The 19,071-nt window shown below is 49.8% G+C and overlaps 1 protein-coding gene across 2 annotated transcripts; it reads left to right on the top strand.

Moving 5' to 3' along the window:
- The first annotated feature begins 13,927 nt into the window (after positions 1-13,927).
- LOC141751172 (urotensin-2 receptor-like) lies at positions 13,928-18,419 on the top strand. 2 transcript variants are annotated; one of them, XM_074607555.1, is made up of 2 exons: positions 13,928-14,180; positions 16,687-18,419. In XM_074607555.1, exon 2 carries the CDS (start codon positions 16,831-16,833, stop codon positions 17,977-17,979), a length of 1,149 nt encoding a protein of 382 aa, XP_074463656.1. In that variant the 5' UTR covers positions 13,928-14,180; positions 16,687-16,830; the 3' UTR covers positions 17,980-18,419. The 2 variants fall into 2 exon arrangements, with proteins under 2 accessions (XP_074463656.1, XP_074463657.1); XM_074607556.1 differs by having other exon boundaries at positions 13,984-15,780.
- The last annotated feature ends 652 nt before the right edge of the window (positions 18,420-19,071 follow it).

The raw sequence follows: 19,071 nt of genomic DNA, 5'->3' as shown, positions 1-19,071 counted from the left end.
ACTTACCCATTCCTCCATGGTTCAACCCCCTAAACACAGCTGAAACAGATATCTGCAGCCCACCTCTCCCTACAGCTGACAGGCGTTAGCCACTCATGGTGCTTAAACACAGCCAATGTGCATTAACAGCCACCGCAGCGATTTATTTTCCAGATTTGTGTGTGCAAAATTTACAGAAAATGCTTTTAAGAAGAATGTGTAAAAGAAACACTCAGATTCCTGACAATATTTATGATCACATAAAGCAAACAAAGAGCTGCAAACCAGCAGCCTGGAACAGCAACCTGGGCACAACCAGTCCTGGAAGGAAAGAATACAGTAGAAAGATTATTATTATTTTTCTTCCTGTTCATTGTTCCTTTTCTTTCTAAAGCCCCCCAGGTAACACTAGGGGTTATGTATTAACAGCTGCGGATGTCAAAGAATGCTTGCTGGTACGTTTAACAGCTCCTTTATCCCTTCTGAAAGGACCTGGTCAGCAGTCCAGATTTGATATTTTCAAGTGAATTTTTAAAAGCAACATTCCCAGCGCAAGTATTCTTAAATCAGTGTAACACACTGCATGTCTTAAAACACGGATTTCATTTTATGCAGCGAGTTAAAGGCCAGGCTATCAATTAAGTAAAATAAATACACCAGACTATGATCTCCCCTCCTGTATGAACTTATTTCAAGGATGCTGGATTTAGAACTGGTTTCACCCAAAAGCTATAAAAAAGCCCAGGGATGAAACAGCTTCAGCATTAATTGCGACACATTACTTCTTGCTTAAAGCTCTCTTTGTAGCGGATAACTAGAAAGTGGTTAATGTGATGCGATAGGACGAGGGGCAATGGTTTAAACTAGAGCAGGGCGGGTTTAGATCAGACATTAGGGAGAAGTTCTTTGCACTGAGGGTGGTGGGACACTGGCCCAGGTTGCCCAGAGAGGGGGTGGAGGCCCCATCCCTGGAGACATTCAAGGCCAGGCTGGATGAGGCTCTGAGCAACCTGATCCAGTTGAAGATGTCCCTGCTGACTGCAGGGGGTTGGACTAGATGGCCTTGAGAGGTCCCTTCCAACCCAACACATTCTGTGATTCTATGCCAGTCTTCCAAAAAGGTTTCAGTGATGAGCTGGGGGATTACGGAGGAGTAAACACGCCGAATTAGGAGAAACTGGAATAAAGAAAAGAGTGAACAGGCACATGCATAAGCATATTGGGGAAGAGGCGGCACAGGTTTTCAAAAGAGAAGTTCTGCCTTGGGAGCAGACTGCCTCTCTGAAGGAGCCCATGAGGGCACAAGAAAGGGAAATATAATTACTGCGGTTTGCTTGGATTATCAGAAAGCATTCAGCAAGGTCCTTCAACAACTAATCTTCCATGAGACAAGAGCAAAGGTCAGCATACAAATAAATAATTGGTTAAAAGATAAGAAACAAAGTGTGGGAGTAAATAGTCAATTTTCAGAGTGGGCAGTGTCACCTGGTGACTCTGCCCACCCTGGGGCACCTTCCAGTGCCATCGTAAGTGAGCTGGAAAAAAGGAGTGAAGAGGAAAATGACAGAGTTTGCTGCTGTTGCAAAGTGATTCTGGAGAATAAAGATGAAGTCTGACTGAAAAATTAAAGTTGTTTGCTCCTTGATCCCAAGAATACCTTAGACTCACAGCTAGGTCTGCTTGCGTGACGGGGCTCTGGCAGCAAATGTTCCTCTACATTTACAAAGATCATGACGGCCCTTTGCAATGTAATTAATTTCAGGCAATCAAAGCAGTCGAGTGGGTCCCCGCACTGCGTGCCCCGGGCACGGCTGTGACGCTGCAGAGGCAGAGGCATGCCTGAGGCAGCTGCAAGGAGCTGCTCCTGAGAAGGAAGTAAAAGGTAAATGTGAAAAGGGAGTGAAAGGTGAATGAGTTTGAAAGGAAAAGGCTTGATGGTGCTGCCAAGAGCTGCCACCTGGCACGGGTGGCAAAGGCAAGATGTCCCTGCCTTTTGATCAAGTGAAGTGCCGTCAGCTCCCATTGCTTTCTGCACGCATCCGAGAAATAAGGAGCTCTTGCTATGCTGTGAGGCCTGATGCTGCAGTGGCACAGAGTCCTTGGGTAGTGTCCCAAGGGGACTGGGACTCAGACAGGGTCAAGCACAGGTCAGCAAGAGCCTCTTCGCAAGAAGTTGTGGGCTGCCTAATTGCAGTGAGTCATGCGGGACTAACGCAGGCTGGCAAAAGTAGCTTAAAGTCACTAAGATCCTTGACTGTTTTGCTTGCAGTTAACACTCGAGGTGTTTAAAGGCTCACAACGACGATGGGCAACAACCACTCATCCTGTGCAGCAGCTGCCCAATATCTCATTTGTGTTGGACACAGATAACTTGCAAAGCGGTAACTGCTTAAAAGCATCCTGCCATCCCTGGCCCCACGAGCCTCTCTGTATTCCTGACCTTCAATGTTCTAGCCTAGAGAACCATTTTATTCAAAATAGTCTGCTAAGGACATGCAAACTGTGCTGGCAACCAGGCTGTGGGTTAACAAGAAATTGTGGGGTTTGGCTAGCGGGGATGGGCAAGGCGCTGATCTGGTCCCCAGGCAGGCACCGTGGACCAGCCTGCGGTGCACAGAGCCCAGAAGGTGTGTGGGAAACCCGTCTGCAGCTCCGAGCATCCACGTTGGAGGCAATCTTCTCTCCCCCTTCACACATGGAGCAGCCTTCACAGTGAAATACAAATGGTTTCAAGCACAGCTAGGATACATAAGCATGTGAAGTGAAGCCCTTCGTTTCCCTGCTAATCTCTGCATTTGTACCACCCCAGGATGCTACAGACAGAGGCAAAATCCCAAAGAGGAGGATGAAACAGGAGGCAGCGCAGGTGCAGCTGTAACAGCCACCCCCAGCAACGACAGCTCAGTCGTGAAGCCAAAAACCACATCCCACATCACCCTGATGGGAATCGAGAGGTGATGTGCTGGAGACACAGAAGAAAAGCTACTTCAACAGACTACTGATTTCTGCATTGAGTGAGTTTTCTTATAATTTGGGTGGTTTTTTTCACTGATGCAGGTGTTTGTACATTTTGGCATTTACAGTCTGGAAAGCAAGGGATGCGCAAGGGATGCTGCTCCCTTTAACTCTCCATGAAAACAGCTGTGGCTTTGACACCACTTCCAAAACCTGAAAAAAACCCCCACTCTCCAGCCGCACGCAGCATCTAAAGGCCATGACACACTTCAAAGGCAGCTCCCCAGCCCGCTGGGAACAGTCTCTTTCAAACATAAAGATTTTACAAGACCTCCAAATGTGCAGCAATGGTACAACAAAAATGTTCTGAAGCCACCAGGGCATTTCATGGTGCAGCTTCATGGTGGGTTTTTTTTGCATTGGCTGCTATCAGCTTTGCTGTGATATGGCGCGGCTGGGCTCAGCGACTGCTGGGCAAGCTGCAGAGATGAAATAAAATATTTTGCGGTGAGGCCGATCCGGGAAAGATGCTGCGTCTACATGCAGAGTTTAGGCGAGGTGAGAGTAGTTTTGAAGAGTACCAAGTACTCCAGGAATAAAAGGAAAATGATCTAATGGTGCCGGCGGGCGCTGTCAGAGTGGCTCAGCGCGGTCGAGCGCAGGCGGGGAGGCGGGGGGGGAGCAGCAGAGCTGGGGCAGGGCGAGCCTGCACGCACGCAGTCTCTGCCACCAAAATGATGCAAACACACAATAAATTGAGTTACATCGGCCTGGTCAGTCTGACAGGGGCAGAAAGGCATTGCTCAGGCTGCAAATGGGCAGTTTACCTTCCCACTGTGGGCTTCCCACCTGGAGTACTGTGTCCAGCTCTGGAGTCCGCGGCACAAGAAGGACATAGACCTGTTGGAGCGGGGCCAGAGGAGGCCACGGAGGTGCTGCAAGGGCTGGAGCCCCTCTGCTGTGAGGACAGGCTGAGAGAGCTGGGGGGGTTCAGCCTGGAGAAGAGAAGGCTCCGGGGAGACCTTAGAGCCCCTTCCAGTCCCTAAAGAGGCTCCAGGAGAGAGGGGGAGGGACTCTGGACCAGGGAGGGGAGCGGTAAGATGAGGGGGAACAGTTTAAAACTGAAAGAGGGGAGATTTAGATTAGATATTAGGAAGAAATTCTTTACTCTGAGGGTGGTGAGCCTCTGGCCCAGGTTGCCCAGCGAAGCCGTGGCTGCCCCATCCCTGGAGGGGTTCAAGGCCAGGCTGGACGGGGCTTGGAGCAACCTGGGCTGGTGGGAGGTGTCCCTGCCCAGGGCAGGGGGTTGGAACTAGACGTTCTTTAAGGTCCCTTCCAATTCTAACAATTCTATGATTCCCTGCACACCCTGTCGCAGACCATCCCCTCTCAGGATCAGTGCTGGGGAGCAGCTCCGAGCAATCCCAACCCCATCCTCAGTCCCCACTGTTTGCTGCGTGCAGCCCCTTCTTGTTGAGTGGTGCCACACTCGGCTACTAGAAAGCCTCCATTAAGCAAAGTGTTACTTTGGACCAAGTCAAGCCAGAGAAAAGTATTCTGAAACAATAAAACATGCTCTCCAACTGTGAAACCAGGCGCCTGCTCAGCCTTCCTACTGCTTTCAACCAGGGAATTAAGACCCTTTTTCTATATTAAAGTTTTTTCCAGGAGAATTTCCTTCTGACATAAAATGCCGATGCTGCATCCTTCTCAGGTAGGGTTTATAAAACGCAGGAGCAAGCAATGGTGGGGACAGCGGCAGGGGACCACTGCATCCTCCGAGAAATGAAATGAAAGAAGGGAAGCAACCGCTCCCCAAGGGGAACAGGCCCCTGCTCAGCATGAAGCATCATGTCCACTGCCTGCTTGACCCAACATCCTCCAGCCAGTTCCTGTATCAAAAAGCCAACAGAGGAAGGAACAGCACTCAGCCATCACCCCTGTGCTCTGCAGCATCCATCGCTGCTGCTCAGACCTTCTCCTGGTGACGCAGAGTTCCCTGCAGAGAGGTCTCACCGGCACAGGTGACGCATCTGCTACCTTCTCCTCATCACAGGAAGCAACCCGTGGAGGGCAAAACGCTTTATTTAAAAACTGGCACATGCTTTAGAGTCTTTCAAGTAACACCTGTCATTTCTGGCAGTGCTATTAGCTCAAAGTCTTTCTCTCTCAAGTACCCTGCACGCAGTTGTTCCCACCTGCCTCGACAGGGACCTCACAGCAGCGCACGGGGCATGGGAGGTAAATGCACAAAACTCAACATACCTGAGGACAGATGCTCCACTGATGGATTTTGAGAAGTAAGAGTTTACCTCACTCTAATCACCCAGTCAGTGGGTGACCCAGCCTGTCCTGCAGCCCCCTCTAACCGCAGAGTGGTACCCAGTGCCACCACTGCCACCATCACTGGATGGCAGGGCACATCTCCATCCACTGTGATGGCCCCACACGCCACAGACTGAACCACAGGGTCAAAAACCCTTGTGCCAGGCTGCTGTTTTGGCTGAGGCTGCCCGTACCCTGGAGCATCTGAGCTGTACAGCCCATGCCATAACCAGAGATGGCTTACGGAGGGGAGCAAAGCCTCTGCCCCTGCTTGGTGACCTCCAAACTTCTGCTCTGCCAGCACGCTGCTGTGAGGGACTGGATGCTTCTGGTCAAGAGAAGCCCTGAAAAGACACAGGGTGCATAGTAGAAGGAGGGCAGCAGCCCCAGTGGGGCTGAACCAGCATCGCAAGGACTCTGGCTCAGAGTTTGGTGACACTGACACAAGGGAGAAAAAAAGGGATTTTACTGTCTCCTTTACTGTCTTCACAGCAATGTGAAGACAGGCACTAGAACTCAGCACTGAGCTATCACCAGTGAGAACAGAAGTTGCTCGTCAGAGTAAGCAAGAAAATGCATTATGTAGGAGTATAATTTATTACAGAAAAGCACGTTTTTTAAGGGGAATTTGAATTAGCATCTGCAGCTTCAGAGAGGTAACCCTTCGCAGCACCGGCTGTCAGGGACTGCCACCATCCCCACGTCCTTCCAGCTCTACCCCCATGTGTGCAGGATTGCAAATGCCACCACAGAGTCCACACTGGTATAAGCTCTGTGCAATAACATTTGCTGCTCTTTACATGCTGCCAGACAACCTTTCACGCTTCATCTTGTGTATCTTACAAGAGGGTTTTGAAAGCTCCAGCAGAAATCTTTGCTGCCAGGCAGAGGCAGCGAGAACCGAGGACGTGTGCTGCTCTCCATGCTGGGAAAACACCTGGGATCAGCAACAGGAGCTTTAGCTGGAAATGGCGGGAGCCTGTTTTTTCCCTACAAGTCTTCTGACCCCAAAACCACTTCCCTAAATCCTCTCATTCCCAGCTATGAGGAACCAGGCTGAGAAATAGAGAACAGCCTCCCAGCAGAGAACAGGGCAGCTGGAGAAGAGAAGATGACTGAGGACATTGAGCAAAACTGCAAAGCAGCAGTGTGGTCAGCACAGCCAGGCACACCAGAGCATGGAGGTGCTGCACAGGATATACATACTAGCAAATAACAGCAAGGAAACTTTTGTCTCTAGTCTAGATCAGGTTTTGGCCTGTGGAAGGTGTTTCTCTCAGTTTGGCTGTACTCCCCATGGTTCTTCTGATGATCATTTGGAGGATTTCCAGGAGAACTCTGCTGCGATTTTTTTGTTTGTTAATCTTGAGTGCTTTGCAATAAAGAGAACTCAGGAGCATTTTTCTGTGTTCCCCTGCCCCAGTCACTCTCAAAAGATTGTCAAAAAGATTGTCAAAATCAGATTATAATTAGCATGAAGGAAAATATGAGATATTACCCAGGCCAAATCCTCTGCTGTGCTGAAGAGGTTCTCCCAAAAGGCATTTGTAAGAGGGAAGCTCTTCTCAGCATTTGGAGGGAAGCAATGACCTCTTCTGCCTACCCCAGTCTGCCTTCCCCCAAGTAATCAAACCCCCTGCAGCTCTTCCAGGAATTGAAAGGGAGGTGGGGAGGTCAAAGGATAAAGAAGCTCAAATAGCACATCTCAGACCTTGCTAACAAAAAGGTAAATGGGGCTGTGCAGACTGGGGGGGCTGGAGGAGGAGACGACAACCGTCATCACAAAGTCACGGAGGATCCTGCAGGATGGCCTGATTTAGTTTTAACAAGGCAGCTGTGCAAATGACACGTTGGCTGCACTATGTAGCACAAAAGACTGCCAGCAAAGTCACCAGCTTATTTAAATTAGCAGCACCCAGCTTTAAGCACTGCCGAAATAGCTTTAGCACTGCTAAAACCTCTCTGAAACCCAACCGAGGCTAGGACAAGCTCAGGGCTAACACAGGCCACCACAGGCAGGACCCACCTCTCCCGCTGCACACAACAGGGCCTGGCCAGGGACATGTTCGACTGGGACAAATCCATGAGCATCTGTATTAATCACTGATGTCAGATATAAACGCACTCATCGCTAATCAAGATTTGCTGTACTTGTATAAAACACATGCTCATTAGCAGCGGTTTCCAGCATCCTTATCTCTGTCCTCCGCAGTTCTCTGTACCCCAAAGAACAACTCCTGATGCAGCAGCAGAAAAGAGGAGAGGAAAACTTCTCCTCGGCAGGGCCTGGATGCTTTGGCTTTTCCAGATGCTGAGGGGTAAATGGATTTGGCAAAACTGACTTGCAAAGCCGAAATACATTGTAAATCAACGTATTTAAGTTCTTGTTTGCGTTTGTACGCAGGCCCTTTGGCATTAGATACAGCTCAAAAATGAGCACATTAGAACCTTTTTTTTTGCACGCAAAGCACCAAGAAGCGTAGCCGCTGCTCTGCCTCCCTCTTGGCAGAAACTTTTACGCACAGATGTGCTGTTTGGCTGAGTCCCAGTTTGATGTGGTAACACTGAGCACCTTGACTTCTGCATTGGTAAAAAGGGCCCATATTAGTGTGTTAATGTTGCTCTCTGCATTTTATTTCAGACAGAAGCCACGCAGAGGGCTGTGCCTGAGGGAGCCCTTCCCGAGTCCACCTGAGCACAAGTCATCTGTACGGGCTGCAGTGCGCTGCGGTCCCGTCTCCCAGCCTCAAACAGGCACCCAGCTGCTGTGCAGTAAGGATCTCCTTTAATTTATCAAAATCAGGGACTAAACAGGGTTCAGTCCAGCCTCCAACCAGACTAACCAGCCCACAAACAAGGTGAGCGTGTTGGTACAACAGACAGCAATGAAACGCACACACACCAGCAGGGATACACTGGCACACTCATTTTCCAATGAATACCCAGTCCCTGCATATGGGAAGCAACAGCTAAGCCGAACCACTTCATTTAGTCTGATGGACACACACGGCCACCTAGTTCCAGGTATAGAAAGATCACCAGCAGCAGGAGCTGCACAGTGATAGCTGCTGTACAAACACAGCTCCAGTAACAAACTCACCCCACCAGAGCCTGACCGTAACCTGAGGGTGATTTAAGCTGTTTGCAAAGAAATACAAATCCGGAATGAGCACTGACAGTCTGAGACAAATCCAGCCTCCGCCTAACCCATCGCAAACGCTCAAGAAAGTTTAGCGAAGTACTTGGTCACTTAACACCAGCAACCCTGGAGCAGGAGAGGGGATGAATCTACATGAGATGGCCAACTCATCGCATCCCCCAAGGACAATCACATAACAGGACGGACGGACGGATGAATGAAGGCACAGACATAGTGACCATTTTTTTAATTGCAAAGTTATTTAGGATGCAAATGTAGATTTTCTGGAGGGCAGGAAGAGAAAGAATTAAGGCGGCTGTAACTCCCCCTTGTCACCCACCATCAAGGTGATCTGGGCCACACCTGGCAGCTGAGGCTCCCCTCCCACCTTTGCAGAGCACAGTGGGATCTAGCTGTGACGCAGAATCACTGTCATCTCTATTTAACAGCCCCACAACGTGCCTTGCAGATTGGACAAGGGACAAATTCTGCCTGCCTGGTGAGTGCATGGGATGTTCAGCCACCAGAATGCTGCCACCCTACCAGGGGGCTGGGACAGGAGGCAGGGTTTGGATGCTCTGCAGGCTGTGTAGGCATCAGACCTCCTCCTGAAGAACAGCCTGCACCCCAGGGACTGAGCAGGAGGATCCACGCAGGAGGCAGTGATGGTCCCTCCTTTGGGAGCACCCCCGATCCTGAGCAGCCATGAAGGAGCCCCAGCTCCATTCCCCAAGAGAGACCAGCAGTGCCTGTCCGAGCTTGGTGCTAGCCCCAAACAGATGAATCCTTCAGCATGGAGAAATCGCCCCCATTCACATGTCAAACACCGGATGTTAAATCTGAATGTCCGCTACCTTGGGTCCCTGGCGCAGCCGTGGGAGCACTCCCGGCCCCAAGGCAGGTGCCGGGATGCCTCGCAGAGACTCGGACTGGTCTGCAAATGTCGAGGGCTGCCAAAACAGAGGCCAAGTGATCTCACTCATGCATGTCACACAGGAAAACGAATGCCATCCTGTCTGCTGTCCAGAGCTCGGGGCTGGAGTCAGATCAGCCGCAGAGATGGAATAACATCTCCTCCTAATATGGTTTGTCTGTAAAGTATATGTGACCTAGTGGGACAGGACAATCAGGGCAGAAGATAGTAACCAGGGAAAAAGCCCCCTGAGCTGACTGTGTACCCTGCACGAGGGCAGCAGACCACAGACCCCCATCCTCCCAGCTGTGCAGCACTTTGGGGAACATTGAGGCAGCTCAGCCTTGCTGCCCTCTGCACTCCTGCCCCCCAACCACCACACAAAGGGACCTCACTTGTTCCAATTCACCTCAGCCCTGATGGGCATGATATGAGTCCCCATCACACACACCTTATTGGGAACGCAGGGGCCTGAGCCTCAAAGGGAAAACTCGCGTTGTGGAGACCAGCCCCTGACCACAGCAGCCTGGGAGAGAAGTTTAGCCCATTATGCCCCACCACTTGCTTGTGTAAGAACAGAGGTGATCTGTGTGATCTTGAAGGGATCCCTATAACAGCAAGGAGGAATTCGGGAGCGAGAGGAGCAACCGAGTTCATTAGAGACATAAGAGCAATCCCAAGAGGAAAGCTGGGAGAAGCTCTGGCCTCTTCTGCTCCTTCCACCTCTTCAGGACCAGCCGTAACCATGCTCCAGGGCTGGAGATAGTGCAGGTGTTACCTGCAAATCCCAGGGAGTCATAACTTGAGCCCTCTGCCCTTTCTCACCCAAACTCCAGAGCACCCATAGGGAACATCTGGGTTGCTTCCCCTGCCTCGGACAGTGACACTATTTGGGCCAGAAACACCAGACATGGTAGCTAAGAACCCGGGACAGCATCTCAGTCCCCTCTCAACACCACTCCTCAAACTGTCCATGCAATTTACCCCTGTGCAGGGGAAAAGCTGATAGCTACACATAAATCCTCCTGGGCTAGTAGAGAGCTCAGGGAGGGATGAACACTCTCCGCGAACAGAGCAGCTATAAACCCGGTATCTGTGTGAGCGATCCTGGATGAGGGAAAATAAGCTGGTGATTTCAGCCCCCGGAGTCTCACTTTCACACAAAGCAGCCAAGAGCAAAGCCATACCGACTCAGAAAGGACAACTGAAGTTTCATATTGCAAAAAAACAGGAAGAAAGGAGACAAAAATGCCAAAAAAGCTCTGTGATGTCTCCAAATGCGTCGGCCGAGTTTGGGTGGCTCTTTCACTGGCGGGGACAGATAGCAGGAAGAGTGAAAACAGTAGTTGGGGACCAACTGGGAATTTGGATATCGCATTTGCATGTGTCCCAGACCATGAGTGCTGGAACGGAAGGATTTAAATGCGAGTTTCCTAGGAACAAGAGGTGACCGGGGGACTGCCATGCCCTGCACAGCAAGTCACCACCACCTCACCAATGCTCCTTCTCAGGAGATGCTGCCATTTGCCTGTGCTCCCGGCTGCCTGGAGGACCCGGGTTCAGCACGATGCTGCAAATTCTTCGTCTCCTTTGGGCTGATCCCAAAATCAGGCCAGCTTCACATAAACTAATTTGAATTTCTGTGTGACCATGATAACATTTGCAGTGGAGACATGTATGCTCCATCGTGGGTATTAAAGGGGTAATACCTTTATTAATACCGAGTAAATCAAGTTAGGCAAATGGGAATCACATCTTACCCTGAGCTTGCACTTGTTTCTAGACCTGACCCAGACAAAGAATGCAGACACATTCATGAGATTCTTTTATCAGTTTTGGCTATACTTGTGCACGCTCTTCCCTACACAGAGGGAGCAGCACTTTATTACATTTTTAAAATACGATACATAGACAAACTTACACTTCCAGCTCGGAGCAGAAAGAAGCCCATGGCTGCTGGCAAACCTGGTCTCAAAACTGCCCCAGGAAAAGTGGAACATGCTGAAGAGGCCCTGCACAGACCGGGGGAGACAGCAGACAGTCAATGGGGCACACAGCCCAGCTCAAGAGACACAAAAGATTTGACTGGTTCAGTTGACGTTGTAATCGGTAGCCAAACACACTCAAATTCACTTAGCACTGTCATAAATCCTGATATCAAAGGGGAGAAGGAGTCTTTTTTGCCCTGCATTTCACAGAGTAACAGTGGTTATTACCTTTGCAGTAACTTTAGAAGGCTCCTATGCAGAACCCACGCCTTGTAGCAGTGGATGTTGTTTGAATGATTAAACAGACCTGCTTCATATCTCAGAGGGCTCCTACCTTCAGCCGTTATTGACTGTGCAGTTCCTAGTCCTGTTGCAAATCGTGTGGGCTGGAACTCCTGTCTATAGCTCTAATAGCATCTGACAAATGTGAAAAACCCTGAAACTCAGGGCACCGGGAGACAAGTGAGCTCAATGATCTCTGTTTTACTGATGGGGAAAATCAGGAGAACAGAAGGAGCAAAACTATAGCCACAATCAACCCTCTGAGCCAGGGCCGTGAATCTGACACTGTCCATGCTGCTCTTGAACGCCTCTCCAAACACCTCCTCTAACGACTCCAGCAGGACACAGACCTGTCCAACTTCCCCCCATGGCAGCCCTGTGGGCACTGAGATTTCCTGATAAACAAACACACTGGTATAACGTTTTTCAAAAGGCTTAAGCACCAAAAAAGGCAGTACCAGGTTGGGATCAAGAGCTCCAGGAAAAGTGATGGGTTGCCTAGAAACCTTCCCCCATCCCATTCCTCCTTCCTTTCCCTGGCATGGGCCGATACCAACCCAACTGCCACCTCAGTGACAGAGGAGTGACAGAGCGCGACAGTTCCAGTGTAGGCACCTGGAGAGAGACCTGCACACGCCTACCAAGCGCTGGAGACTGAAGCAGCATGGCCGAGCCATGCCCAGCAGAGGCACCCACCTCCCCAGTCAGCATCACTGCATCCGCACTGGGCTTCTGCCAATGTGCCCTTTGAGCTGCACGCAGACAGCAGCAGGGGATTCAAGGACAGCAGCAGGTTGTCCCTGCTCTGTATGGGAAGAGGAGACTGTCACACGAGTGACCCAGTGGATCACCCGCAAACAAAGCATTTTGCCAAGGGCTTCACCTTCAGTATTCACCAAGGGACCACCGCCACTCGCTGGAGTGTGAGAAGCAGCTTCCAGCCCACACCTTTCCAAAGATTTCTAGGGGCCAGACACAAAATACAGACTTAGAAAAAAAAAAAAAACCTTTAGAGCAAAACACCTCATACATTTGAGGGTGTTTGGGCTGAGGTTTTAGAGCTCAGCCAGCCCTGGTTAGAGCTGCTAACGTAAAAATCTATTTTCATTGCAAAAAATAAGTCTCCACATGAGGATTTGCCCAAGTCCTCACCACACTCAAAAGCTCATACGTAAGAGGGACCCTGCTTTGCACATCAGCTGCCCCGTTGCAGGGACAGACACAGCTGGTGCCCACCAAGTCTTGGAGGTGCCACCGCAGTCACACTGTGCAGCTCGAGGGAAATTGGGCTCACACTGCAGGAAGGCAAGACCTTAGGCACAAGATGCATCTGAAAGCACAGATGAGAACAGAGGAGAAATGATATAAGTAACCATGGAACGAGTTAGAGGAGGAAACGGCTCTCAGTTAGTAACAGTGATGCAGGAGGGATGAGCCGGGAAGTGCCAGGTACTGCCACCTCCCAGGAGCTCCATGCTGGGAAGCATCACCTAATTGCTATGGCTGCCCAGATGCAAACCAGTGAAGCAAGCAACGGGCCAGACAGGCACCTCCCACACACCCATGTCCAGCAGGAGACACCCAGGGAGAGGTGGGTGCTCCTCACTTCCCACTGGCATAAATCAGGAGCAATTCCCTGCAGTCCACATAGCTAAAGCAGGGGAACGGGAGGAAGAGCAATCCCATCGTGTGCAAGCAACCAGCACAGTATTCAACTGCTAACAAAATAATCCTGAATTTAGCTTCGGCATTTCCCAGCGCCAGCCCTTTCCTCACACGCTTTTTTTCTAGGTGCCTGGTTGATCTCACTCCTTCTTTACCCTCCTTGAGTATGGCTGGGGAAAGGCAACCAGCCGAACCCCAAACAACCTGGATAACATTTTGTTACCGCCAGCCTGAAATATCTCAGATGCCGTGGTGCATGATACCACCACACAGATTCGTCTGTTAATACACCCTCCAACCCAAATAAACTTTGGCTTCACTTTGGAATTGATCTCAGAATCGAGGAGCTCTGCCGTTTCCCTGGGCAGCCGACCCTCCCGCAGGAATTTAACCCTCCCTGGCCCAACCACTCTCCCCTGACACAATGCTTTTGCTCAGGCGACGTTAGGCATTTGAGCTCTCCAGTGCGATGTAAAGAGGGCTGGGATGGCTTTTCCTATCACTGGTCCTGGGATGAAAACAGCCGTGACATCTCCCATCCCCAGTGGCTCACGGCCAGGCGGGGGGAGCCAGCTAAACAAGCCATGGCTATCAAAATGCTGCTGCTTTAAAAAGGCTCTTTGCTGGCTGCAGTCAAAACCACGCTATGCCTAACGTCACTGAGTAACAGAAATAGCAGGCGTGAGTGAAGGGAGGAGAATGAGAGTATTAAGAGCGCACAGATTTCAAACATACTTGGCTAGGTAGCACGCTCCCTTCCTGCCGCTGCCTTTCCAGATGCGACGGAGCACAGGGATCTCTCGCTGTCTGCCCAGGAAGGAGGATTCTCTGGTTTTCTTTTTTTCTCCTTTTTTAAGTTTCAGCTTTAATACTACCAGATTCCTTTTTATTTTATTTCTTGTAGGAAACGTCATCTGCTGGATTTAAAAGCAAGGTTTGAGCAGGAGGAATTCATTTATGTCTGTAGCTACTGATGAATGTGCATGGTACTCCTGTGTGATGATAATGCAGAGGGAAAGGCAGGATTGGCTGAGAAAATTGCTTAGACCGTAAGATGCTTGAACAGCTGCTTGGAATAACAAGCTCTCTATTGTATGTGTGTCTGTGCATATGCGTGAGTGTGTGTATTTCTGTACGAGTGCAGCAATGACAGTCACTTTAAAATTATGCAAGGTTTCCCCAGTTTGCATAATTTTCCTCCTCTAGGAGTGAGGACTTGCCTAGCTGTGGGCTCTGTCTGGAGACAGGTGAAGCGTCCGAATTGAATTAGTGCTGTAGCAATTTTATGAATGAAGCCAAAGGCAGGTTGGGTGGCAGAGGAGCAGAGCAGGCAGTCACGGTGTGCTGAGCAGTCCCCAGCAGGAGCTGTCACGCCAGGGAACCGCACGGACGCGCAGAGGCACAGACCTGCTACAAGTGCCCGGAACACAAAGTGAGGCAGCTGCAAGAAAACAGCACCTGGGGCATGGAAACATGCTCCTGAAAATGAGCTATCGCAAATCCAACTGAGCTTGCTAGCTGCGTGTGTGACCATCTCTGGGCTTAGCTGGAGCATCCCATGCAGAGCCATTCATTTCCAACCAATGTGCCAGCACTCGTGCGGCAGAGGAGCAGGCAGAGCTCCCCGAGCACCCGCATCTCCTTCACGTGTGACACTTTTGCTGCCAGCACAGCTCGTATGTGAACATCGATAAAGCAGAAGATGAGGGAGCAAGCCGGTGCCTGGACAGGACCGCACAGCACAGCAGGGGAGCGAGGAGGCAGATTTGGGATTTGGGTTTGCAAGGTCCAAGAAATGGTCCGAGATGCTGGTGAAGCTGCTGCAGACCAGCCCGAAGGAATGACATCCCAAAGGAGCACTGACCACTGCAGGACCACGCTTCATCTCTCCCCCTCGGATGCCTGTACCTAAGGGGCTTGGATGGCAGATGGGCTCTGTGTATTTTCTCTTCTTTTTTTGCACTCCTATCCCAGTTGTTAGGCGAGGAGAAGTCTCCCTCTGCACTGGATTGCGTTCTTTTATGCGGATTTTTTGCATGACATCTCCATAGCACCGATCACCCACAGCAGGTGGTAATGGGAGGAAGAGAAGATGAGGGCAAGTCACGAAGAGGATGAACACTGTCCACCCTCTAGTGCTACGGAGGTCGCTGCCAGGGTCTTTGACACAAGGGCAGCGGGAGGAGGGCCTGGGGCTGTAATCCTGCTGCCAAGGAGTAAGTGGGAGGAAAAGGGCAAAGGAGTCACAGCTGGTGTGGAGGTAAAGGGACGCTGAACTCACTGGGAAAACCTGCAAAACTTAGCAAATTCCCAGGATAAAACAACCTGCCCAGTGGAACGAGGCAGAGGGAAGTCTCTGCCTGCTGAGCCCAGCACCCCCTCTCACAACGTTTTCCAAACAAAGAGACGGTTTGAGTTCCACAAAATACACAGCGTGAACGCACTTCTGTGTGCACTGACCTTTCGGTTGGCACAGGCTTTTGGTATGCCTTAACATTTGGGAATTTTATCTGCCTCTTCAGTGTTTCTCTCAGGTAGGTTTGATCTCCCTTTGCCGACACCCAGAGCTGGTATAAATTCAAAGCAACAGGGTCATGATTTGTACAGCATTGAGCTTGGGCTCACCAAAAGCTCCCACGTACAAAGAGTGACTACCTGCCTAACACGCCGCAGAGCAATCTCACACCTCGCTGCATAAGGCTGCCTGGACAGGTTCACAGACAGGTCTGTCTGAAATGTATCTATCCACGGACAGGTGAAAATCTGTGGGATTGCTCTTGACAGACAGCACGAAAAAACCTGATTTTACAGACATATAAAACCCGCAGTGCAACCTACAACTTGCTCTATAGATAGAAAATGCCTTTTTTTCTCCATCACTCAACTACAATTTGAAACTGCAGTGAGGACATAGCCGGAGCTTCTCATTCAAGGAAAGTTGCTCCGTGAAAAAAACGCAGAAATGCTTGGACAGGACTTTGAGTGTTATCACGTACACAAAATAGATGACAATTGGTCTGCAAGTGGTAAACACAAAGTTTGTTTTCACTTTTTTGGGGTCTTTTACTCCTTCAGAGTTAAGAGCTTAGCAAAGAGGTTTAAGCAATCGTGCTGACAGGTCTGCAAGTTGTGGTTATGAATTTAGGAAGGATGCTTTTATCCCTAACCCCAAACTAACTACAAGGATTTGCAGCAAGTGGTTCCAGTAATCCACACAAACTCTTTTGTTTCTTCCACGGACGCACTAAAACATGTCATTCCTCAAAGCTGTGCTCTTGTAATGATAGCATGAATCCTACACATGAGTGGCCTCTGTGCAGAAGACCTTTGGTACATGCAGACAGTGCAGATACATACTCAGGGACAGGTAACTTCTCAATAATAATTTGTGTTGCTCTGTCAGATTTCTAATATGTTGGTTTCTGATGTCTTTCCTCTAGTGGAGAATGCAGATCTTCCTTGGATGAGACCCCGCTAAGAAATGGTTCACCATCTCCCAGCAGAGGCATTTCTCAGAGCAGAAAGAACAGATCTTCAGACCCCTGTGGCATGAACAAAGCCTCTGGCGTTAAAAGGCCAGGAGGATGTCCCTAACCGACGAACTGGAGAGCCATTTTTCTGCAACCCCCTACATGGTGACAGACACAAGTGAGGGCAGCCTGTTCAGAATCAGACCCAACGCCTCCATCAATGCCACCGGAGACGGCATGCCAGCCTCCAGTTCCATGGAGGACATGATCGCCATCTGCACCATCGGGACGATCCTCTCCCTCATGTGCGTGATCGGGGTGACAGGCAACGTCTACACCTTGCTGGTGATGTGCCATTATTTGCGGTCATCTGCCTCCATGTATATTTACATCATCAACCTTGCCCTGGCAGACCTGCTCTACCTTCTAACCATCCCCTTCATTGTTGGGACCTACTTCATTCAGAAATGGTACTTTGGGGACATTGGCTGCCGCATCCTGTTCAGTCTGGACTTCCTCACCATGCACGCCAGCATCTTCACCCTCACAGTCATGAGCACAGAGCGCTACTTTGCTGTGCTGAAGCCCCTGGACACAGTGAAGAGGTCCAAGAGTTACCGAAAGGCCATTGCTGTTGTCATCTGGCTGGTATCGCTGCTGCTCACTCTCCCCATGCTCATCATGATCCAGCTGGTGCAAAGGGACAACAAAAGCATCTGCCTGCCCACTTGGAGCAAGCTGTCCTACAAAGTCTATCTCACCATCCTCTTCGGTACCAGCATTGTGGGCCCGGGGGTAATCATTGGCTACCTTTACATCCGATTAGCTAAGATTTACTGGGTGTCGCAAACAGCATCCTTCAAGCAGACCAAGCGGCTGCCGAATCAAAAGGTGCTCTATTTAATCTTCACAATAGTGCTGGTGTTCTGGGCTTGCTTCTTGCCTTTCTGGATATGGCAGCTCCTCTTCCAGTATTATGAATCCTTCCCTTTATCTCCCAAGGTGATGAAGAACATTAATTATCTGACAACCTGTCTGACCTATAGCAACAGCTGTATCAACCCTTTCCTCTACACCCTGCTCACCAAAAACTACCGGGAGTACCTGAAGAACAGACAGCGGTCCCTTAGCAGCAGCAGTGGGTACTTCCAAAGGAGGAATCGGTTTCAGAGGATTTCAGGGCGATCCCTGTCCACGAGCAGTCAGCACTGCACAGAGACATACGTTCTTGCTCACGCTCCTTTGGGAAACAGCAGTGCCTGAAGGTAAAATACATCTCCGAGAGCAATCAATATTGACTTCAATGTTGCTTTGATTTAAAGTGTACATTGTAAAGGCAAAGCCTTAGCAGATCCATAACGTGCACACATTTAGTCCAGAGGCTGTGCCATATGTCCGTTCTCATTTTCTTATGTGCCACTGATTTGATGCTAGCAACATTCGGCTGCACATCTATCTAAATAGCCTTTTGCTTTTTATCTTTCTATTTTATAGTGTATGTCTCCTCAAGTAGCCATCAATAACGACAGCCTATAAATAGCGCCATGGTTTTTAATCTTATCAGCTGTCTCACAGAGTTTAAAATTATGTTATCCCGTGAATGGCTGTAGTTTGCTCTTTCTTTTCTTTAGCAGTAATGCTAAAATTGTAGTTGTATAAGGACTGAAAACAGTGAAATAAAGACAAAGCAGCTGATGTTTGTGACTTGCAATCCAGTTTGAATTTGGGGTAGGACTGGACAACTTGTATGAGGCATATCCAGGGGTGTTTGTCCTGGTTTTGGTTGTATTCATGTCTATTCTTTACTCGCAGGCGTGCACTGGGCTTGATTCTCCATTCACACAGGTGTCTGTAGCAGAGTTACACCACAGTTCACGTTAACGAGATGGGCTTCCCGTGACAGTGCCACAGCCAGGGAACACTCAGCATCCCCTAATGTGCTGACCCCAAACATATGAGCACCCACGTGGGGGAGCATCATCTGCCCTGGAGAAGTGTTTCTGCCCTCCTCCAAGGAGGAATCAGGAACTCTGATGTTGTTATTCTCAGGGCATCCATCAACAAACTGCAACAGCCAGCCTGAGGGACCAGACCTGCGCTACCAAGTCTAAGAGGAAAGGACAGAGGGAGAGGAGGGGGCGGGGAGATGCGATCTCCGATGGGCAAAGCTGTGCTATCTGAAGTCCTTAATAGTCTCAATTACAAAAGCAAAAGTTCCTCATTAGTGAGATCACTTGTCCTGTTCACAGGAGATGATTTTGCTTTACTGCGACAAAAAGTGAATGTAGTCCCACCTACACCAAGAACACTTTGCCTGTCCTGGCTTTCACTGATGATAAAGCATCATTAGTATAA

The sequence above is a fragment of the Larus michahellis genome, chromosome 14 (genome assembly GCF_964199755.1).
Source record: "Larus michahellis chromosome 14, bLarMic1.1, whole genome shotgun sequence".
Classification (NCBI taxonomy): Eukaryota; Metazoa; Chordata; class Aves; order Charadriiformes; family Laridae; genus Larus; species Larus michahellis.
This window is presented reverse-complemented; position numbering and strand designations above follow the sequence as displayed.